The sequence below is a fragment of the Osmerus mordax genome, chromosome 7, assembly GCF_038355195.1.
Source record: "Osmerus mordax isolate fOsmMor3 chromosome 7, fOsmMor3.pri, whole genome shotgun sequence".
Taxonomy (NCBI): domain Eukaryota; kingdom Metazoa; phylum Chordata; class Actinopteri; order Osmeriformes; family Osmeridae; genus Osmerus; species Osmerus mordax.
In genome coordinates, this window is record NC_090056.1 from 21,698,741 (window position 1) to 21,721,733 (window position 22,993).

Genomic DNA, 22,993 nt, shown 5'->3' on the forward strand with positions numbered 1-22,993 from the left:
CAATTTGCACAATTATTCAGATCTGGAGGGGTTTAAACAAATGTTTTGTTACACAAATTGATGCATTTTACAAAATTGTGATTGAGTCATTACATTTTTTATAGTTGATTCTTATTGGAATGTGCGTTTCAGCTATTCTTAAAAAATAGTTCAACATCGTCAGTCTCAAGTCCTCCACCATCATCCCTGTACCCAATAAGCCAAGGCCAACAGGACTAAATGAGTAAAGACCCGTCGCCCTGACCTCTGTGGTAATTAAGTCTTTTTTGCGCCTGGTGCTGGCTCACCTCAAATCCATCAAAGACCCCCTCCTGGACCCCATGCAGTTTTCCTACAGAGCCAACAGGTCTGTGGACAATGCACTTAACATGGCCCTCCACTTCACGCTACAGCACCTGGACTCCCCAGCATCCTATGCCAGGATCCTGTTTGTGGACTTCAGCTCTGCCTTCAACACCATCATCCCTGCCCTGCTTCAGGACAAGCTCTCCCAGCTGAACGTGCCCGATTCCACCACTGTCCACCTGCCCACCTGCAGGTGGAATCGGGCACTGTCTGACAGGAAGCAGTGCGTTAAGCTGGGAACACAAGTCTCTGACTCCCGGTCCATCAGCACCGGATCTCCTCAGGGCTGCGTCCTTTCCCCCCTGCTTTTCTCCCTGTACACAGCTGCACCTCCAGTCATCCGTCCGTCAAACTCCTGAAGTTTGCGGACGACGCCACCCTCATTGGGCTCATCTCTGGTGGGGATGAGTCTGACTATTGGTGGGAAGCTGACAACCTGGTGAAGCCAGAACAACTTAGAGGTCAATGCTCTTAAGGCAGTGGAGATGGTTGTGGACTTTAGAAAGAATACATCCCCACTCACCCCCATCACCCTGTGCGACTCCCCAGTCAACACTGTGGAGTCCTTCCGCTTCCTGGGTACTATCCTTTCCCAGGACCTCTAGTGTGGGAACTGAACGTCAGCTCCCTCACCAAGAAAGCTGTAGAAGAGGATGTACTTCCTGCGACAGTTGAAGAAATTCAACCTGCCAAAGACAATGATGGTGCACTTCTACACAGCCATCATTGAGTCCATCCTCACCTCCTCCATCACCATCTGGTACGCTTCTGCCACTGCCAAGGACAAGAGCAGACTGCAGCGTATCATTCGTACTGCTGAGAAGGTGATCGGCAATCTGACTTCCCTCGAGGACCTGCACACCTCGAGGACCCTGAGGCATGTGAGGAAGATTGTGGCCGACTCCTCCCACCCTGGACACATTGTGTTTCAGCCACTCCCCACCGGCAGAAGGCTGCGGTCCATCAGGTCCAATGCCACACGCCAAAGACAGTTTCTTCCCATCCGCTGTTGGCCTCTTCAACAAGGCCAAGAGCTCACACTGACTTAATTCATAATCTGCACAATGACACCTTGCCACATTGCAATTTGCACTATATTACACTATTTGTATCTTTGTACTATTTTTATCTCTTGTACTATTTGTATTTTATATTATAAATTATTTGGCTACTTTATATTTTATATATTTTATTAGTAAGGTTAGATTCTAATTGATTATTCCTTGTCTCTGCAAACTTTCATGGCGAATAAAACCCTTTCTGATTCTGATTCTTAAGGCCTTATCAGACACGGTTTGCGCTGAGTGTGCTACTGAGTTCAGGATCTAGGTGTTCAGAGGAGTCACAGAGGACGGAGCAGACAGATTGTTTTCAAAACTGACTGCTGTGCCTACATGGTTAGAAAGCTCACTCGCTTTCCTCGATGCAGCAGCAAGCTGTTGGAAACACTTGGTTTCAGAGCGCAGTGGTGCCGTTGTCACGTTGTGTTTAAAAGGGCCTTTATCCTCACAATAACAACATGAAACATATGTACAAATATACAATGTATATTTACACTGCATATGTAGGTTACTTCACAATCCTATAGAACTGTTGCAGAAGCAACATGCTGAGGTAGAGGACCATGGAGCTGAGGAGGATGACACAAACACACACACTCACACACACACCCGTACACACATACGTACACACTCACACGTACACACACACGCATTTACACACTCACACACAGACAGACAGACTTAGGAGTGTTCACCAGCTGGGAGCCAGCCAGTTCAAACCCTTCAGAGCAAACTCAAACCCCAGGAAACAGGCCTGAAACAGACAGAGAGAGAGATTACAGTATTATATCAATATGATATAACATCATTATTATTCTTGAGGGGGGTTCTTGTTTTATTACTTTTATGAATTTATGAAGGCACTCTACTTCAGAACAACGCAATGGATCAGACTAGATTCACGCTAGCCCCACCCACTGACTTTGATGGGTGAGTTTGACAGATAACACAATTAATGAAGCACTGCAACACAACATGTTGTGAAATGTAAATGTGAAATGTAAATGCAACACGTTGTGAAATGTAAATGCAATCGACTGGGGGCGCTGTTTAGCGTTTGTAAATGGACCATGAAATACTTAAATAGTGAAATAATTAGATATGTATTTTACATAAAATTTATTGGTATTTTAATGAATTCTTGACACATTTAAGAACACATTTATGTATTTAATTCCTATTTTAATTAATGACACATTTAAGTAATTATTTAATGGTGTATTTATTTAATTAATTGTGGCACTTTTAGTCCTCCATAAATAAAGTCAGCGTATATCATATTGTACATTACATTTCACAATTGTGTTTTTTATCCCAATGTTAAATGAGCAAATAGTTATCACCCTGCCCTCTTTGCCTGTGGCGTTTCTGCAGTGTCTTGCCGTTTTAGGTAATTAGCCTAGCTGTTTCCCAGAAGTTAACGAGCTGCTAAACTAATGTTCTACTACAGGTAGTCACGCGTGTGTTGTGACGTTAGTGACGTTTCTGACTGTGGCTAGCTAGTTAACCACCGTTAGCTTCACTTTTCTCCACAAAATCTTAAACTATACCTAAACCGTCAAACGGAACGTTTACGGCGCGTTCACACTGCAGCGAAGCGAATCGCTTGCCATCCCTCGCTTTCCCACAATGCACCAGGCTCGGGGACGTGTCAGACAGATTAATGCAGAGTTGTAGTTCTCTAAAGTCACTGTTGTAGTTCGTATAACGTCATGGCAAAGTGTGCAGACTTGGGTTTACGTACTCGAAATATCGATCAAAATACGTGTTTAAAAACTAGTGCTATCAAACGATTACAATATGTTATTGCAATTAATCGCATTAATGTCATAGTTAACTCGCAATTAATCTCACATTTTTATCTATTCTAAATGTCCCTTGATTTTTTTTTTGTCACATTATTTTTGTTCATTTTAATGCTCTTATCAACATGGAAAAGTGGATCGGCTTGCTTAATGCAAATGTTTTTTTATAAATTGAAAACAACATTGCAATCGCATGACTTAGACGAGGGGGCGGAGAATTCGCATCAGCTGTATGCTTGGCCATCAAGTGGTATTTCACACTGGACGTGCTGCGATGATGGCTCAGTTCACAACGACAAAACACACAGATCACTTTGGTCTTGTCAATGGAACCATTTGGCAACTTAAAAGTAAACTTTCCATTCAGAATCGTATTGGCATCCATTTCGGCGTCTCGCGCTCGCCATCCACTCAAAACGTAACGTTAGCCTACTACTCTTTAGCCGGCTCGCAAGCCCAAACAAGTGTGTGCGGCGTTCCTGTTGTTTTGTTTCTGGTCTAGCTAGATCCGGTGTGGTGTTGTAGTTTTTCTAACGTTACTAGTTGTTGCAACAGCATGTGAAAAAAACTACAAAGTTTTCTGGGCCAAAAATAATGTTAATCTCGCGATAAAGATTTTTACGCCGTAAAAATCTTAACGGGTTAACGGGTTTGCGTTAACACCGTTATTAACACGTTTAACTGACAGCACTAATATATATTATATACTATATGCAGCAATAGAAAAAACTAGAAACTGAAAGCTAGAAATGTTTACCATGGTTTGTACGTTACGAGAAACAAGAAAACACTCCAATTGGCCATCGCTAGCGAAAATCTCTCCTCATTTCCATAAAGTTGAGAAAATCTCAACTCGAATCGCTTGGATCGCGTCGCTACACATTTACATTTTTACATTTAGTCATTTAGCAGACGCTCTTATCCAGAGCGACTTACAGTAAGTACAGGGACATTCCCCCGAGGCAAGTAGGGTGAAGTGCCTTGCCCAAGGACACAACGTCAGTTGGCATGACCGGGAATCGAACTGGCAACCTTCGGATTACTAGCCCGTCTCCCTCACCGCTCAGCCACCTGACTCTACACACAATGCACCACGCAAGCGATTCGCCCGGCTCCATTGAAAATGAAAGGAAAGCAAGTTGTCGCGTCGCTGCAGTTTGAACGCACCATTACGCAAATACAAGCAAACGGGACCGATACGGGACCAATATGTACATTTTAACACCGACATTGTCTATGTAGTACAAATATTCACGTTTTTTTAGGGGTGAAAAATAATAATAATAAATATATATGTGAGATAACAATAGGTTGTGCTCTTGCCAAAGGCAAGCACACCTAATAACTTAGCAGTAATAACTAATGTTGAGAGTGTTGTGTTTACGGCGTTGGCAGGGAAGGCTCTTAGGAACACTGCATTGAAGCCCTTGTAGAGCGCTCTGGGCCCCTCCTCCTTCAACAGCTCCCTCAGCACATCCACCAGGCCCCGATACCTGCCATCTGCAGCTGCACACACACACCATATACACACACACACATTAGGACACATACACCATACACACACACAAACACGCACACAAACATAAACACACACACACACATAAACACACACATAAACACACACATACACACAGACAAACACATTGTAAGTGGTCAACTAAGAAGGAACATGCCTGTGTTTGACAATGTTTATGACACATTATTTGCTAGGGCAGTGTTGGGACAGAGGGCTCCCCTGGTACAACAGGGTTGCTTATGGTCACCATAGCAACACTGCTGCTGCCACTTGCCTGACCCCTGACCCCTGACACCAGCTGACCTGTCTGGAAGTTCGACTTGAGGACGTCGGGGGGGAGAGCGATGACCCAGTTGAGGATGCCGGCCACTCCACCTGCCAGGAGGATCCTGGGAGTGCTGAGCTGAGACACGCTGACAAACACACACACACACACACACACACTGATGGTAAGATTCACCGGTTCATCGGTGCTTCGGCATAAAAGCTCACGATGCGATTGCCCAGATCAAGACAGTGTGCACCGGATATAATGTGGGATGACATAGCAATGCATCGTTTCTAACATCTTTGCATCGGTATAATCCGATGTATTTATATAGAATTATGTGTAGGCGAACACATTTAGTTTTTTAGAAATGTGACCAATGATTTGTGACCAATAACTTTATATTCAGATAGATTCCTCTTCTCTAACTGTTTTTTAAGCGCGCTCTCATCTCCACTGCTGTCAGTGGCCGATTCTCGTCAAGTCTCTCAGCTAAGTTTCACGCGAGTTGGAGGCGTGTTCGGGCGAGTGTTTTCACGGCGGAGGAAGAGTTACGCAGTGCGATTCGACACAATGCGATTCAACGAAATGCGATGCGAAATAATATGATGCTATGCAATTTAATAAGGTACATAATGATTTATTTCTTTGTCAGACAGTAAATAATAAATTAACTAAAAAGTGAAAGTTTTACTTCACAAAAATGACTAAATGTAAATATTAAACAAATTCTCTGACAAAGGATAAAATTAAATCAGGCCGGAATGTAAAAAAGGTCAACTATTCTTGTTAGGGGTACCGGTGGAGCTAAAGTGGCTAGCCATAGCTACGTCTCCACACAAATACCATGTAGCCTCTTCAGGTGAGTAGGCTACCTAAATTAGCCGTGCTGCCTGTGTACTTTATAGCAGCACGACATATCTTGCCAATTGCTTGGGTCTTGTCAAACTGCCCATCGCAATAGGGGTGAATCGTATCGCATTAGTAGTTGCTTTTATGTATCTTTAATGTATTGGATTGTTGGCAGTGCATCGAGATGTGTATCGCATCGTCCTCAGTGATGGAGATGCACATCCCTAACACACACATATATATATATACACATCTCTACCCCACCTGCCAGGAGGATCCTGGGAGTGCTGAGCTGAGACACGCTGACACACACACACATATATACACACACACATCTCTACCTCAGCCTCTACCATAGCCTCTACTACAGCCTCTAAAGCAGCCTCTTCCTCAGCCTCCAGACTGTAGATGTATGTATGTACTGTATGCACAACATAGTGGTGTTGGCATGGCGGGAAGGGACTGACCTTTCACCCTCGGCTGTCAGTAAGTTCTTCAGGTACTCATAGGTGAGGAAGTACAGGCCGTTGGAGGGAACATCTGGGAGGGAGACCAGTCACATAGGATGGACATCCTATTACTTCCTGTTACATTCTAACATTCCACTACTTCTAGTTACAGTCTGTTACTTGCTATCCATGTCACATTATGTTGCTCCTGGCTATTTTGTGTTACTTCCTGTTACTTTATGTTACTGCTGGTTACATTATTATCATTCCTGATGTCCGTGTTGTTACTTCATGTTACCTACTGCTACTTTCTGTAAATTATTTTTTGTTTGTTATTTCCTGTTTGGTCTTTTTAGAATGTAAGAGGTAGTAGCAGACTGTAACATGAACTAACAATGTAACATGTATGAAAGCAGAATGTATTACATTCAGTTTACATTGTTTTAGTTCCTGTCGCAGGACTTATGTTTAACCTTCATAGTTATTTATCAGCATCACAAAAACCAAAGAACATAGACACACACACACACACACATGCACACAGACAAGCAAACACACAAACAAACACTCTCTCTGTAACCTCTGAGGAGCGTGAGGACGGTGCCCTTGTACACGCTGCGGATGCCCTGCTGCCTGTAGAGGCTGACAGCACAGTCCAGAGGACCCGCATACCTCAGCTGACCCCCACTGGCCTGCACCTGGAACACACACACAAGCATATACACATGCACATACACGTATACACACACACACACATACATACAGACACAGAACCCACACGCACACAGACACACACAATCTATATTGTTACTGTGTTGGCAACAACCTGTTTGTAGTTTAAAATAATAAATTGAATCAACAAAACATAAATTATTCACAAACACATACATACACACACCTGCACAAATACACACACAAAAACACACACAGACATACATCATCTCATGTGTCTTGCCTGCAATAAGCACTTGACTCTTTCTCCTGGAGCCACGATGATGGTGGTGAACACCCCAGCCAGACACCCAGCCAGATAGACCTGAGCATACCTACACACACACATATACACACTCACACACACACATACACACACAGGGGGGAAATTAGGGGAGGGAGGAAGGTGAGGGTGTAGGGGGTGGGGAGGATGAGACAGCCAATGGGGAGGCCCACAAACACAGTTATATTTAGAGTTCCTATGCCAACTATTCTAAACACACATTAACACCAGCAGTGGAGACACTTACACAAACACACTAAAGTATCATCTGAACACACACTTACAGTGCGTGTCTACTGCAGCGACGCGAATCGCTTGCCATCGCTCGCCTTCCCACAGTTCACCACGCTCGGGGGCGTTTCAAACAGATTAATGTAGAATGTAGTTCTCTAAAGTCACTGTTGTAGTTGTCATGGCCAAGTGTGCAGACTTGGGTTTACGTACTCGCAACATCGATCAAAATACAACTTGTATACAAAATACAAGGCAGGCAGGCAGACAGTCAGACAGACAGACAGGAAGACAGACAGACAGGCAGACAGACATGAAGACAGACAGGAAGACAGACAGGCAGACAGACAGGAAGACAGGCAGACAGACAGGAAGACAGACAGGAAGACAGACAGGCAGACAGGAAGACAGACAGGCAGACAGGAAGACAGACTCACGTTAGGGGCTGGCTGGGATCCGACTGCTGGAGCTGCTTTCCCAGACCGAAGCCAAAGAAGCTGATGGCCATCATAGGAGCCACCCCAGCCAGGGGGGCTCCCATCCCCTTATACAGCCCCAACACGCCCTGCACACACACACACACAATACATACACACATACCACACACACCATACATGTGTGTGCGTGTGTGTGCGTGTGTGCGTGCGTGACTGTGGGTGTATGTGTGCATGTACTGTATGTGTGTTTGTTTACCTCTTTGGAAACTGTCTTGCGGAAGCAATCATATGCCCCTGTGTAGAGAGCCCCATGACCAGAGTGGACTTTAGGCTGTGTCTGTAACCTCACCTGTAAACACACATACAGTCCTGTAACCTTACCTGTAAACACACACTAATCTGTAACCTCACCTGTAAACACACACACACACACTCTTGTAACCTCACCTGTAAACACATTTACATTTACATTTAGTCATTTAGCAGACGCTCTTATCCAGAGCGACTTACAGTAAGTACAGGGACATTCCCCCCTGTGTTTAGCCACCCTAAACACACACACACTCCTATAACCTCACCTGTAAACACACATGTATATGTGTGTGAGTGTGTGCGGAGGGCTAGGACTGAGGCAGGATGGTGAGATTAGAGAAGGTGTGATCACAGATAAGGAAGCACCACAGAGTGTGGTAAGTCTGACCAGACACACCCATATCTTATCTGCAACCAGAAGAAGCAGAGGCAGAGTGTGAGGGTAAATACTCAGTCTGCTGTGTGAACAACTCTTACCCCAGGAGGGAACAGCCTACCAAGGGCGTAGGTTTGCATAGGGACCATAGGGACTAGTCACGATCAAAGTTTGGGAAAGACACAATCGTCCCCACCAATATTTTGTTAATTTTCGAAAAAAATATCTATTTGCAAAACTCATTCGTATTATTATCTATACTATGTTCGTCACCGAGAAAAGTGAAAAATACATTTCCAAGTTAACCAATGCGCCCTCGAGCCTGCGAGACAAGATGATGTCATTTAAGTTCATTGGCTGAAGTGGCAGTCAGAAACACTTCGTGAATCGTGACTTGCAGAAAGAGAGCTGGCAGTACGCCAGGAAATCATAAAGCCTCATATTAGTATTTTGTTTGGTCTCAGCATTGATATTTTTGACCCTTTTGTGCTTTATAGATAGGAAAATGTCACCCAAAAAGAAGAGAGATATCAGAAGTTTTTTCACCACCCAGAGAGTAAGTAGCTATCAAGAAGGTCGTTGTTAGTTAGCTAGTAGGAAAACTACACACACAGTGCAAACCTGCTAGCCTTACATCACCACCCATTGTACAATGGAAACATGTTTTGAAAGTTGTTAGTGTAGTAGAGCATGTAACTTTTGCTTGTATTAAATCTATCCCTAGCATCTGCAATCTTTCGACCAGTGTGTTCTTGTTGAAGCCAGAATGATAAAGTTAACCTACCCACATAATGGGACCGAGCTAGTTTAGCCTAGTACCAGCAGGCTAGCAACTCAAAAGTGATATTAACTGATAATAAGTAGGCCTATATGATCCCTTGGATAGTAATATGCCTATCCCTGTAATCTCGACCAATGTCAGCAGTCAACTAAGCATGGTTAGTGTCTGTATTAAATTGATGAATTACTGTGCGGGAAAAAAAGCACCCTGAAGATACAGATGAAGAGGAGGTTGGTGATGAATCAGCATTAGGGGTTCAGGTGAGAAGTTGAATTGTCCATTTTGGTAAAGATTGCATTAAATTGCAGTTTTTTAAGGGATGTTTAGACAATGTTACACATGAATGTTATCATTCACACTTATACTTGTAGATAGTAAAAAGGTGCTATAAATTGTTATGCCCAAATGTATGCATCATATATGATTTCAATGCTCAGAAGTCCAGTACAGATGACGTAGGCCTAGTACAGCTCCATAAAACCTGAACCAATTACCTACATATAAAAAAAAACAAGTGTCCCTACCAAAGCTGAGACCAAACCTACGCCCTTGCAGCCTACAGGTTAGATATAAATACTCACCGCCTGTCACAATCAAGACAAACGTACTCCCCCCCCTCCCTCACTCTCTCTTATAATGCGAAAGGAGCTGGGGGAACTTCAGCGCGCGCAGGGGGCCTTAACGGTATGCAGTCACTGCCCTAGCGCGCTAAACCCTACAAAAAGGTCATCCTACTCTGTCTCTCTCTTTGTAGACTTCGGCCATTTCTCTCTAGCCGTGGGAAAACTATTTTCAAAAGAAAGGAGCAACACAGCTCATCCTACCAGCTTGACAGATCAGCAGGTTAAAAACTGGACTTCCAATTTCCACTAATCCGCTCAGTGGTTTACCGCCCACGGCATGTAAGCCGTACCGCTACACGGTATTAAAATACGTTTCCATTCCATCAAACTGCATTAGGCCTACAGATTGCCACCACCTGCTATTCCCGTGCGCACACGCATACCCAAACCCAATACACAGAATGTGCACCAGGCCTAAATGAAGAATATGCGTCATGCTAAAATGGATCATCATTAACAGTTTGAATCAGTCACCTTGATGGTGTCGAGAGGGTGTCCCGCGAACAGAAGGCATGCGCCACCGACTCCTCCAGCCGCAAAGTTCTTAAGCGGAGAGATCCGCTTCTCCGCGAGCTCCCCGTTTCCCATCCTCTACCTGCTTCGCCAAAAACAACGGCGCTCTTCTTCACTCTGACGCCTAAAACCAGTCCGAACATGAGCAACCCACTAAAAGTTTGGATAAGAGCACGTGTATTACTGGGTGAACGCACAGCAAGCCTCCTGTACTACGCCCGGAATGACACTGGACTTTAACTCAACAACTCTGTCTGATAAGCAGGCGTCTGCCGCGCGGTAACGACCTCTCGTGACCGTTTTCTCTCAGTACTATAGGCAGGCGGGGATGTTTTGTACAGAATGCGGTCTACGCTGTGCCTTGCATTTGTTTTATGATGCTTTATATGGCATAATTAAATACAGCCACATGTCTGGGCCACGCGGTCTCTCCGTGTTTCTGTTTTCCTTAAACACATGCTTTGCAGACACAAATACATGCGATTTTGTTTTACATACAAGTTTATTATCAAACTTTGTTTGGATGTTAATGTTTTTTTTTGTTTTTTTACAAGTGGTCGCTTTAGGGTAACTCACACTGTAGTGGACTCAATAGTAATACTGATCTGCGTTGATTGGCAGATGTATGCTACAGGCTGAAGTCTCAGCTTTGTCATCAGAAGGCGGTTTTAGGGAGCGACTGACCTCCCACTCCAAAACGGTAGGCGGCGGTGAAGCACCTCGCAGCGGAATGCTGTCCGACAACTAGAACAAAGACAAGAAGAAGCCATCAGAACGCGTTTCTCAGGTCGGAGTCGGCAAGCGGGAATTTGAGCTGAAGTCGTCGGTAAGTTATTTTTAATGAATGAGTTGAATTATCTTATTTGATATGAAACATAAAACATTCTGTCAAACCCTTTCTAGACATTCTAAGTTAGTCTCACTGACTAAGTGCGTAACATTAAACCAACTAGTCAGTTGATCACTAAACAGTGATAGCTTGAGCCAGAGCTGCTGTAGTCGAAGTGTCTAGAACAGAAGCTAGCTTCAGCCGCGGGGACACACTTAGCATGCTAGCTGGCTAGCAAAGAGTACGGTTCATTTGTTTAAACCTGCGTACTTATGGTTTAGCGTTTGGTTTTAAAAACTAGCAAGCTAACTTTCAGTGTGTCTAAACGTGAAAGAAACGTTTGAGCAAAGATTGTCTAATAGGGGAGAACTGCCACTCGGGAAACTTCCGGGTTCTGAACTGGTTGCAGTTCCACTCTAGTTCCATATGAGGGCGCTAACGGGCGAGTGCAGAATGAATCAAGAGTATCTCCAAGAGTATATGGCTACAGCCTCATGCCCTCCTGTCTCATGCCCTCCCGTCTTATGCCCTCCCGTCTCATGCTTCTACTTTTCAAAATAAAAGCTTGTCTGGTCCGCTATTTCTCCTTCCTACTTTGTTGTACGTGTTTTTTTTAAGCTAGACTACAAACTAAAAATCCTTTCTACGGCTGCAGCCAGGGAGGCCCGTTTGAGTTTAGGCGTCACAACGACTGTTGAGGTTAGGATTAGTTTAAGGCCAGGAGTCGTAGCAGAGGAGAGAGGTTAAGGTCAGCAAGCAGAGTCAAGTAAGAGCACAGAGGTCGAGGTTAGTTAGGCTCAACCACGACAGTTGGGGGACAATGATGGTCGGTACAGCACACCGTGCATTTTGTCACCTGCGATGTGTTCTTTTTTTTAAAGACACTGATGTGTACCCTAAAGATCCTGTAAAGTAAATTCCATGTTTTGCTTCTAAGTACATTATATACGTGTGAAATGAGTTCCTGAAAGCATGTGCAAAGTGCTAAAACTTTGTCACACTGAAATGTGGAGTTAAACCGAAGAACAGTTTGTCTTCCGTTTTCAGATCAGGTTTTAATGGGCGGAGCCAAAAAATGCCCCATCTAAGTCATTTCGCCCTATCTATGTCAGATCACTGAATGGCTCCTCCTGCTGTACTGTTATTGTAGCCTACATCAGCTAGCTAGCTAGCTTCAGGATGTCTCCCACCACCCGCAACTGCATCTTCCCTGGATGCAAGAACTCCAGCTGCGCTGCAACGCCATTTAAGCTTCAGCTCCTTCAGGGACAGAACAATAACATCCAGAAATCAGAAAACTATGGATAACATTTTTCTATTTCAAGTTTTTCAATTTATTGCAACAAACGTGCTCACAAACTTACCTTTAACTCCATCTAGGGCTGGGCGGTATGACGATATATACCGTGCAACGGTAGAAATGTGTCTACCGGGAAAGATTTGGCTATACCGTTTCAACCGCGGTATACTTTTATAATATATTTTTGTATTACACGTGTCAATTAAATGTCTGGTTGTTGTATTGTATATAAGCCATCATATAAATCGCACTTGCGATATTTAGAATTGTAGTTTAACTTTTATTTGATTTGCTATTTTTGTTTGACCTTGAAGCACATTTGCGTTGGTCTGATGGAATGGAGTGTATTTTGTCTAAGTGGACCACATTCATGCCGATGCTAATTAATTATATATTTGATGACCCATTCTGCAGGTAAGCAATTCGATTTGTTGTTCAAGTTTTATGTCTCCTGCTGTAAAATTATTGTTGTAAAATTACACTGGTGGCGTTGCTAGCATTCTTAATCATGACTAGTGAAAGCTAACTAGGCTACTTACTAACTGAGAGTGAGGTCATGCTGGGAAATATCAAACTGAGGCTTTAACATATCGACCGAGCTTTAACGTGGTTGATATGCCGAAACCGAAGTTAGATATGGATAGTAAAACTCAGACTGGCCGCTTTCGCTCATTTAGAAATTTGTCAGAGGGCATTTCGGATCCGTATTGAGCTGTGAGTAGGTCACTACGCGGATGGCATGACTGCCCATCAGCCAATCGGAACGCTCGTATTCGTAACTTTTTTGAGTCTTTTGTTTTTAACTCGTGTTGTCTTGTGAGGCAGTTTTTGTTTGTAATAAATAATCGAGTGTGATGAAGTATGGTATGGTTATTTTGTACCATTTCTTAATTTAATTTACAGAACAATTACTATACTGTGATATATACCGTAACCATGATATAAAATGACTCATACCGTGATAGAAGATTTTGGCCATATCGCTCACCCCTAACTCCATCCGTAAAATAATTTGCGATTTAGTATTTTTGACCCTCTGAACTTACCATTGGACAGCCTGGGCATGAGATGGGAGGGCATGAGACGGGAGGCTGCAGGCTGCAGCCATACCCATCTCGAATGAATGGAGGTCTATGGAGCTATACCCCTCAAAATCCACTTTTCTCAGGATATAATTTTTTGTCTAGTAATTTTGAATGTTGAATTCGAAAGGGGAGGCAAAAAATACACACTGCTGGGTGTTAGATTTTTTTTTAAGTTGCTTTTTTGTCTTAACCTTTTTAAGGAGTGAGTTCTAAATATTACCGACGCTTCCACCAGAGTGAATTATTTTTCCAAAACGGAAGATAGCTAGTTTTAGTTAGCTTCCGTTACCTAGCAACCTAGCATAATACTCGTAGCAATACTACTACCTGCTAGTGTTACTTGTTAGCCTCCTAATTGTAAATTTTGAAGCCATACTATAGCGTTTGTCATATAATTTTCGTCTATCGGAAAATAGTCGGTTGGAATGTTCAGAATCACACGTGTGACGGTACTCTGTGGGGCCCGCTTTCGAACGATCACGTGTGTGACGCTACTCCTTAACGGGTTAAAAAGCCTTTTATGATGTCAATGACATCATACACATCGTACGACCAGAGATACTGCTTTACGGCAAGCTCTGGTCACTTCCTTTTTTCTCTCGAAGCATCGACAACACAGCTGACAGGTTAGGCTCTCCCTGTCAATACACATGCTAGAAAGAGTTTTGGCCAAATTCGGTACAATGAGGCTTAAAAGTCTGGCAAGTAAAATAAAAACTACTAGCCAATGGCAACTCAAGGTTCACAGTGTCCGTAGAGTGTTGAACCTGACAAAGATCTGGACAAACATGCATCGTGAATTGTAGATTTACATGACAACACGGGTTATTTATTCGAATGAAACAGTCAGGAACATGAAATAACGTTAGCCCCATTGCCAATAAACAAAATCATCACACATTCTACCTATGCTAGATACAGGCAGGATACGTTAGCATTGCTATTAACTGTTAGCGATAAAATCATACTACAGCTTGCGGTTGTGATGAACATAAGGTCGGAACAGCACCTCTTTTCAGCAACAGCTTCATAGCAAATCCTGCTTTATATTGTCCCACTGTCCTCGGTGAAATGGTTCGAGCAAATGTGTAATTAAGGGTTGAACTGCACAGGGATCTTCTCATAGACAAACATCACAGCCCATCGAGTGTTTGGTTCCTTGGGAAGATTCCCTGTACAGCCCGGAACACTGCATTTACGACCTGAGTCCATTTTCAATATCCTTGAAAAACTTTCTTCTTTGTAATTCCGTGGAAGTACACAGAGCAGTGCGCAGCAAATTTTGGGGCATGACAAAGGTACAGATTAGAGCCCAAAAAAGGTGGAGCCCCCGTTGTGACGTCACAACAGTAGATTTTTTAAAAGACCGTTTTACAGAAGCAGTTTTAAATTGTGGGATTTGCATAGGAAAGAGGTGTCAATGGACTTTAAAGTTCACTGTATGTCCATTTTACCCACCGAACTGTCGTTATTCTACTATGACAAGGTAAACTCGGTTTTGCAGTGAATGACCCCATTAATATTTTCGCCGTCCAATCAGTGATTTTATTTCTGGAAACTCATGACAACATGAGTCAAAAGAACATCTAATTTGGTTAAGGGTTGTACTGGGCGTGAATAATATGTATCGTCATCCATCTTTTGACAGAGCCAGAGAGGATACCGTGGGAGATTTCCTACAGTGTTAGATTTACTGCTTCAAATTGAAAACGGAGGCGATATTTTGAGTAAAGACAAGTTTATTAACACGTGTTGTCAATTTTGTCAATTAAAAGTCTAAACTTTTAAGTTGGGTTTTCAGAACAAAATTACATGATCAGGTGTTGCAACGAAAGCTGTGACCCATCAGAAACTGTGACCGCATGATGATTCGCGGTAGTAACATGTTTATCTGAAAGTGAATAAAATATATTAAGGTACATTTTCTCTGAAATGTTTCTAAACATGTATTTCTTTGACTGCATGCACGAGTTAAATATGTAACCTACCTACAACTTACACTAGACCTACATTTAAAACTTTAAATTTACATTTAGTCATTTAGCAGACGTTCTTATCCAGAGCGACTTACAGTAAGTACAGGCAAGTACCCGAGGCAAGTAGGGTGAAGTGCCTTGCCCAGGGACACAACGTCATTGCACGGCCGGGAGTTGAACCGGCAATTTTCTGATTGGTAGCCCGATTCCGTAACCGCTCAGCCATCTGACCCCTTTAAATCATTCTACTGTAAAGAAAAGAACTAAATATTTAATGGACCAGCACATTGGGTAACTTGTCAGAATATGTGACCCCACTGTAACTGCTTAATAAAGGAGTTAAACTTCAAAATATTGTACATGGACAGGCAGACGTGCGGTCACAGCTTCTGATGGGTCGCAGTTTCTGATGGGTCACAGCTTCTGATGGGTCACAGCTTCTGATGGGTCACAGTTTCTGATGGGTCACAGCTTCTGATGGGTCACAGCTTCTGATGGGTCACAGTTTTCGGTGCAACACCGGCTTCTGCGTTCGTGACAGGCAGGTACTGCCCGCCCGTAGTAGTAGTATTGTATAGCCTTGTTTTTTGTAGATTTCTGTGAAACTTGTTAAATAAACATTAGCTAGCTACACTCTCTAAATTTTAAGCTAAATATCTATAACTTGTTTGGCCAATTTGATTTTGGAAGAAAGTGAAACCTTTTTAGTTATGGGGAGGAGTGGCGCTAGCTAGTTATTTTGGGGTGGGATTACGGTTTTTCCACTAATCACTAAAATGGTCAATAACTTTTCAACAAAATAAAATATTTCTATTCTGTCTGCTGTCATACATTGCCCAGTGCCCACATAATTATGTATATTTTATATGCAATAAGTTTTCCTCTCGTAATAAAAGTGGTTGAAAATGAAGGTGGTCAGACGGAGAAGATTATTGTTTGTCATTGCGTGCCTTTTTAAATGTCTGGCTATAACGCACTACAACTGTAAGCTAGTCCATGGAGCACTGGGAGCAAGGCCATGGGCTGCATGAAATGTTCTTGATAAAGGATGATTTGCCTTAAGTAATCATCATATTTATAGAATTATAAAGCCCTTATTCTCTTCAATATGGTATAAACAGTTCAGGTGTATGATCAAAATATGAAAATGTATGTAAATATGAATACACATATAGGCATACCACGATGCACAACGGACGAGGGACAACCTTAGAAAATGGCGCCGAAACAAGACAATGTTGCCATTTACCCAGAATTCAACACAGTGTGACGTCAACTTCACATTCACTATAGTGTTTCTAAGGTTTGAGTGTCTATAGTGTCATAGTTAACTGTTGCTGTTGTCGCTTGAGCCTAGACCACGTGACCATGTCGCAGAGAAGGAAAGTGTCGCACGGACTGCAGTCCAGCTTCCAGACCAAGACAGCTCAGGTTCGATATTCATCTGACATATTCTGCTGTTTTGTCATCTGCTTCTGTCACGGTGTTCTGATGTGTGTGTGTGTGTGTGTGTGTCAGCGATCAGAGACGTTGTTGGGTGATGATGAGGATGAAGAGGGAACCCAGCCCAGCTCTTCTCAGGTGCAGAGAGGTCTGGACAGACTCACACCTGCTCAGGTGGACCTTAAGGTGAAGCTCATACACTGGTAGACTGTGTTCTAGATGTCAGCAGGTTGACTGTGTGTTCTAGATGTCAGCAGGTAGACTGTGTTCTAGATGTCAGCAGGTTGACTGTGTGTTCTAGATGTCAGCAGGTTGACTGTGTGTTCTAGATGTCAGCAGGTTGACTGTGTGTTCTAGATGTGTGGAGTCAGGTGGCTGAGCGGTTAGGGAATCGGGCTAGTAATCTGAAGGTTGCCAGTTCGATTCCCGGCCGTGCAAAATGGGGGGTGGAACGGTACATGTATTCGTACCGAACCGTACGGTACGCGCGTCGCGGTTCGGTGCATGAAATTACACAGAGAATACACGGTATAAAAATAAATAAAACTTGCATGCACATTAATTAATGTAATGCGGAACTGCTGTTAGATACTCGTGTTCTTTAGGGACATCTAATCTGAAGCTCTGATTGGCGCCGCCGTGACTCAGAGATAGGCTAGCTAGCAGCACTAAGGACGAGTATGGCGAGTGGTGGCGACCCACGAGAGATAGAGGACCCGCCAGCCTTTTTAAGATTGCAAGTTTGGGAAAACTTCGGTTTCCCATTCAGTTACAGTAGTACAGGCGAGAGAGTGGTGGATAAGACAAGCACTGTGTGTCGGCGTTGTTCAGCAGTTGTGGGCAGTGATGTGCAGTCTGGGTAGGCAAGGTAGGCACTGCCTACCGTGTCAAAATTCAACCGTTTTCTTTATTTTATTAAATCATTTTATTTCATAAATTTGTATTTTTACTGTTTATTGTAGTGATTTATATATGCAATATGTGTGTTATTCCAATTGTTTAGACATTACGATGACAAATGTAGCAGTTACGCATAATCAAATACAAAAAAATTGTAGAATAAGCAGTGCTTTTACTGTCCGTTCACTGCGGACGACAAGCGAAAAACTCACTTGCGCACTTCGATCCTGTATTCTTCAACATGTACGTTGAAAAGCACAACTCTGCTGTGCCTTTGCACGTAAATATGTTATGCCAGTAATCACCTACGTTACGTATCAAACATGGACCAATTAAAATCGAAATATTACTGGACATTTGCGCAGCTATCGTCATTACACCAGTAGGGGTGGGCGATATGGCCAAAATCTTCTATCACGGTATGAGTCATTTTATATCAGGGTTACGGTATATATCACGGTATAGTAATTGTTTTGTAAATTCAATTAAGAAATGGTACAAAATAAGCATACCATACTTCATCATCACACTCGATTATTTATTACAAACAAAAACAACTGCCTCACATGAGACAAAACAAAAGTTACGAGTACAAGCGTTCCGATTGGCTGATGCGCAGTCATGCCATCCGCGTGGTGACCTACTCACAGCTCAATACGGGTCCGTAATGCCCTCCGACGAAAATTTCAAAATGAGCGAAAGCGATCAGTCTGAGTTTTACTATCCATATCTAACTTCGGTTTCGGCGTATCAACCTTGTTAAAGCTTGGTCGATATGTTAAAGCCTCAGTTGGATATTTCCCGGCATGAACTCACTCTCAGTTAGTAACGTTAAGTCACTAGTCACTTCACTAGTCATCCTAGATCAAGAATGCTAGCAACGCCACCAGTGTAATTTTACAACAATAATTTTACAGCACGAGACATAAAACTTGAACAACAAATCGAATTGGTTACCTGCAGAATTGGTCATCAAATATATAATTAATTAGCATCGGCATGAATGTGGTCCGCTTAGACAAAATACACTCCGTTCCGTCAGACCAACGCAAATGTGCTTCAAGGTCAAACGAAAATAGTAAATCAAATAAAAGTTCTAAATATCGCAAGAGCGCGATTTATATGATGGCTTATATACAATTTAACAACCAGACATTTAATTGACACGTGTAATACAAAAATATAGTATAAAGGTATACCGCGGTTGAAACGGTATAGCCAAATCTCTCCCGGTAGACACATTTCTACCGTTGCACGGTATATACCGTCATACCGCCCAGCCCTATACACCAGCCACATTGTAAGCGTAATCCCCGCAAAATTCAAGTCAAAATTACAGTATTGAGGAATTTCTCCAAGCTCGATTTTATTCAAAAAATTTGGTAATCTGGCTTTCATAACTCAGTGCCTAGCCTCTTACTGACATCACCGCACGTCACTGATTGTGGGGTATGTGAGTAGAAATACATCTAACATGCTAACGCATATAACGCATCTGGCGTGTGCCAAATGGCTATAAATATCCCACGCCATCACCCAGGTGTGCCAATCACTGGAACGAGCCAAAAAAAACTGTCCAACTTCTCCTCCATACAGTGCTTAACCAGCCCTTAGATACACATACAAATAAGCCCAAAAATTTCTGACGCAATCGGAATTTACATGTCATCTTCAATGCGCCCGTATTCACTCGTAGAGGAACCTGGTTTGTTTTGCTTTTCCCTCTGTTGTACCGAACTCGTACCGAACCGTGATGTATGAACCGAACCGTGACTTCAGTGTACCGTTCCACCCCTAGTGTGTGTGTGTGTGTGTGTGTGTGTGTGTTCTAGATGTCAGCAGGTTGACTGTGTGTGTGTTTTTAGATGTCGGAGGTGGTGCAGTTCTTTCTGGTGAAAGATCAGAAGAAGATGCCCATACGCAGAGCAGGTAGTAAACACACACACTGTCATATACATACTTATACACACACTTGTTGTTTTTCCTGGCTGTAATGGGGTGTATGTGTGTGTGTGTTCTTCCTGGCTGTAATGGGGTGTGTGTGTTGTTCCTGGCTGCAGACATAGTGAAGCATGTGTTGAAGGAGTACAGGAATATCTACCCTGAGATCATGAAGAGAGTGGAGCGCACCCTCGAACAGGTACACACAGGAAGTGCCCCTCTGTAGGACAGGAAGTGCTCATATGGTAGTAGGGATGTAAACATGGTGCCGTGTCCTGCAGGTGTTTGGTCTGAAGGTGGTGGAGATAGACACCAAGAACCACGTCTACATGCTAATCAACAAACTGGAGTCTGTGGAGGGAGCCGCTTTCAGTGTGTACGTCTCTCCTGCTGCGTCTCCTGCTGCACGTCTCTGCTGCTGCACGTCTCTCCTGCTGCACGTCTCTATGGGTCCTAGTGGGGACGAAGAATCTGTGTCTTATGTGTGTGTGTGTGCGTGTGTGCAGGGGTCCCAGCACTCCAAAGTCAGGCCTCCTCTTCGTCATCCTCAGCATCGTCTTCATGAAGGGAGGAGTGGTCAAGGAGAGTAAGGATCTAACTCCTCCTCCTGCTTATTACATCACAGTGCTATGCTGATTAGCTCAGTGAAATCCATCATGCTTTGTGTTTGCAGGCCTGGTGTGGAACACATTGAAAAAGCTCAGAGTGGATCCAGGGTGAGTGTGTGTGTGTGAGTTGACTGTGTGTTTCCAGAGCAGGAAGAGTGTGTGTGTGTGTCCACTGTACTAAGTAGGGGTGGGCAAAATAATCGAATTTCGATGCATCGCAATAGAATAGTTTTTCAATTTATATCGAGGACAAATTCGAAACGAATTGAAGAAACGTGTTACGCTGTATTCCATTTGCGTGTTGTCTAAATTAGCGCAATAAGGTAATCGCAGTCAGTGAAAGCGGCCTTGGACCCCATAAAGTGCGTAGCATACACCATCAATCTTGCTACACAGCGAGGACTGCATGTAGCTCGTGTCAGCTGCCTGCTAGGCCGGGTGAGAAGAGTGACCCCCTGACCGATTTTTTTTTAGGCTTGGGCCTAGAGAGTAAACTTATGTAAAAACATTATAAATATATAACTATATAAATATATAATTTTTTTTTTTTTTATTGAATAGAAATGTCGAACCGTGAACTTTTTGTATTGAATATCGTATCGAATTGTGAGAGCCATATCGTCCCACCAATAGTACTAAGTCAGTGTGTTGGTCAGCAGGGAGAAGCACGAGGAGTTTGGAGACGTAAAGAAGATGGTGACTGACGAGTTTGTCCGCCAGAGGTGAGACACACACACACACACACCCTTCCTCTCACAGTCCCCTCCACACCCAGGTGTGAACGGCTCTGTAGGCTGCTAGTGTGTCAGAGTGGTTCAGAGGCTAAGGGTGCTTGCTCAGTAATCATAAGGTCACACGTTCAATCCTCGTCCTCACTAGGTTGTGTCCTCCATACTGGTGTGTTCAGAGCAGGTGTCTCTAAGACCATAGTCATCTGTTTATACCACGCCACACATCAACAGGAGCTGGAAAAGACCCAGACACCAGCAGAGGTGTCTGGTCCAGCTAGTCTCCTACATAATACACCAACCCTAACCAACATTTTACACACTCACCCAATGAATACCACTACCACACACACCTATAATTTGCATGTTAGTCTTTACATGTGAATGCTTCTGTGTAAAGGTCCTGCATGTCATGCATCCTGCAACAACATAGTCTATTCATTTAGCAGATGCTTTTATTCAATAGCAGTAGTTATGCATCCTGAACCTGGGTGTGTTATGGTGTATGTGGGTGTGGTGTGTGTGTGTAGGTACCTGGAGTATGTGCGGGTGCCTCACACCGAGCCTGTGGAGTTCGAGTTCCGCTGGGGTCAGCGTGCCGACATTGAGGTGTCAAAAGTCAAACTGCTGGAGTTCATGGGTCAGGTGAGCTCGTACTGAACACTGGTTGGGTGACTTGTATTCCATGTGGGGGGGGGTAAACCTTGACTAGGGCACCAAATGTGTGCTAGGACCGGCACTGGCATATACATAGATACATTTATATTTCCTTAATATCTGGTAGTGTTTAATGCTGCTATTGTGTGTGGCGGGGGGGTTAGAGGTTGATAATGTTTGTGGGGATGGTTGAGGTTGATAATTGTGTGTGTGTGTGTGTGCGTGCAGCTTCATGACCAGGACCCCAAGAGCTGGAGCCAGCAGTACCGGGATGCCACCAGCCCCGTGCCCGGCACAAGCAGCCAACGGCAGAGCAGCCAGAGATGACCCTCCCCTGCATCCACCCACCATATCCAATAGGAGAGCTGCCACAAAACCATCCATCCAATGGGGGAACTGAAAGATCTGAGCCCCTCTGTCTGCCTCCGTCTGTCTACTTGTCTCCCTGTCTCCCTGTGTTTGTCAGTAGGGGGGACGTGTTGAGGGTTGTCAGTAGGGCATGAAACAAAGGTTGCGAGTCCTTTTGTTTGTTCAGTTTGTGACGTTTCATATTGGCTCAATGTAAGTCTGTGAACTTCCTTTTTTCCAGTTCAACATTAAACAGATTTTTATAATAAACACGTTGTCTTAGTTCGTGTTGTCACAGAAGGGTACGAGAGTGTACAATACCAGAAGCTCTGGAGGAATGGTAGTACAGTAGGGAACTTTCGAATGCTGACGAGCAGTTCTTCTTGTTGCCTTGCTCCCAGTGCTCCATGGACTAGCTTACAGTTGTAGTGCGTTATAGCCAGGACATTTAAAAAGGCACGCAATGACAAGAAACAGTATTGATCATGCCACCAAATACAGATTAACACTAAAGTAACAAGCCTGGCTTCAAAGAAAGTGCTGATAACAGAAAAATACAGTAACAAAGTAATTGTACTAAGTTACTTCCCATGTCTGATTGTAATAACATTAACA

At 43.5% G+C, this 22,993-nt stretch overlaps 2 protein-coding genes and 1 non-coding gene across 6 annotated transcripts; 2 read left to right on the forward strand and 1 right to left on the reverse strand.

Annotated features, from left to right (window-relative positions):
• Nucleotides 1-1,876: 1,876 nt before the first annotated feature.
• si:dkey-150i13.2 (mitochondrial carnitine/acylcarnitine carrier protein) lies at nucleotides 1,877-10,768 on the reverse strand. The gene is made up of 9 exons (XM_067239760.1): nucleotides 10,525-10,768; nucleotides 8,215-8,307; nucleotides 7,959-8,086; nucleotides 7,252-7,342; nucleotides 6,877-6,994; nucleotides 6,315-6,387; nucleotides 5,031-5,140; nucleotides 4,596-4,717; nucleotides 1,877-2,160 (listed from the first exon to the last, which is right to left on the reverse strand). The coding sequence occupies exons 1-9, from the start codon at nucleotides 10,636-10,638 to the stop codon at nucleotides 2,098-2,100; spliced, it is 912 nt and encodes a 303-aa protein (XP_067095861.1). The 5' UTR covers nucleotides 10,639-10,768; the 3' UTR covers nucleotides 1,877-2,097.
• Nucleotides 10,769-11,346: 578 nt separating this feature from the next.
• On the forward strand, nucleotides 11,347-22,642 carry ndnl2 (necdin-like 2). Of its 4 annotated transcripts, none has more exons than XM_067239764.1 (12): nucleotides 11,347-11,389; nucleotides 17,106-17,184; nucleotides 17,272-17,382; nucleotides 19,962-20,025; nucleotides 20,157-20,236; nucleotides 20,319-20,413; nucleotides 20,544-20,623; nucleotides 20,711-20,753; nucleotides 21,302-21,367; nucleotides 21,904-22,018; nucleotides 22,259-22,477; nucleotides 22,515-22,635. In XM_067239764.1, exons 2-11 carry the CDS (start codon nucleotides 17,122-17,124, stop codon nucleotides 22,355-22,357), a joined length of 816 nt encoding a protein of 271 aa, XP_067095865.1. In that variant the 5' UTR covers nucleotides 11,347-11,389; nucleotides 17,106-17,121; the 3' UTR covers nucleotides 22,358-22,477; nucleotides 22,515-22,635. The 4 variants fall into 4 exon arrangements, with proteins under 4 accessions (XP_067095865.1, XP_067095862.1, XP_067095866.1 ...); XM_067239761.1 differs by having other exon boundaries at nucleotides 17,111-17,184; XM_067239765.1 differs by having other exon boundaries at nucleotides 17,111-17,184; nucleotides 21,305-21,367.
• LOC136946642 (small nucleolar RNA SNORA11) lies at nucleotides 21,540-21,666 on the forward strand. The gene has a single exon (XR_010876980.1). It is a non-coding gene; the product is annotated as a small nucleolar RNA SNORA11 (small nucleolar RNA).
• Nucleotides 22,643-22,993: the final 351 nt, after the last annotated feature.

Coding starts and splice junctions, on each gene's coding strand:
- si:dkey-150i13.2 (XM_067239760.1), bottom strand. CDS start 10,638: ATGGGAAACGGGGAGCTCGCGGAGAAGCGGATCTCTCCGCTTAAGAAC. Junction 8,087..8,214: donor GCAAGACAGTTTCCAAAGAG/GTAAACAAACAC, acceptor GTGTGTGTGCAG/GGCGTGTTGGGGCTGTATAA. Junction 6,388..6,876: donor CGTCCTCACGCTCCTCAGAG/GTTACAGAGAGA, acceptor TCTCCCTCCCAG/ATGTTCCCTCCAACGGCCTG.
- ndnl2 (XM_067239763.1), top strand. CDS start 17,122: ATGTCGCAGAGAAGGAAAGTGTCGCACGGACTGCAGTCCAGCTTCCAG. Junction 17,383..19,961: donor CTGCTCAGGTGGACCTTAAG/GTGAAGCTCATA, acceptor GTGTGTTTTTAG/ATGTCGGAGGTGGTGCAGTT. Junction 20,754..21,301: donor AAGCTCAGAGTGGATCCAGG/GTGAGTGTGTGT, acceptor TGTGTTGGTCAG/CAGGGAGAAGCACGAGGAGT.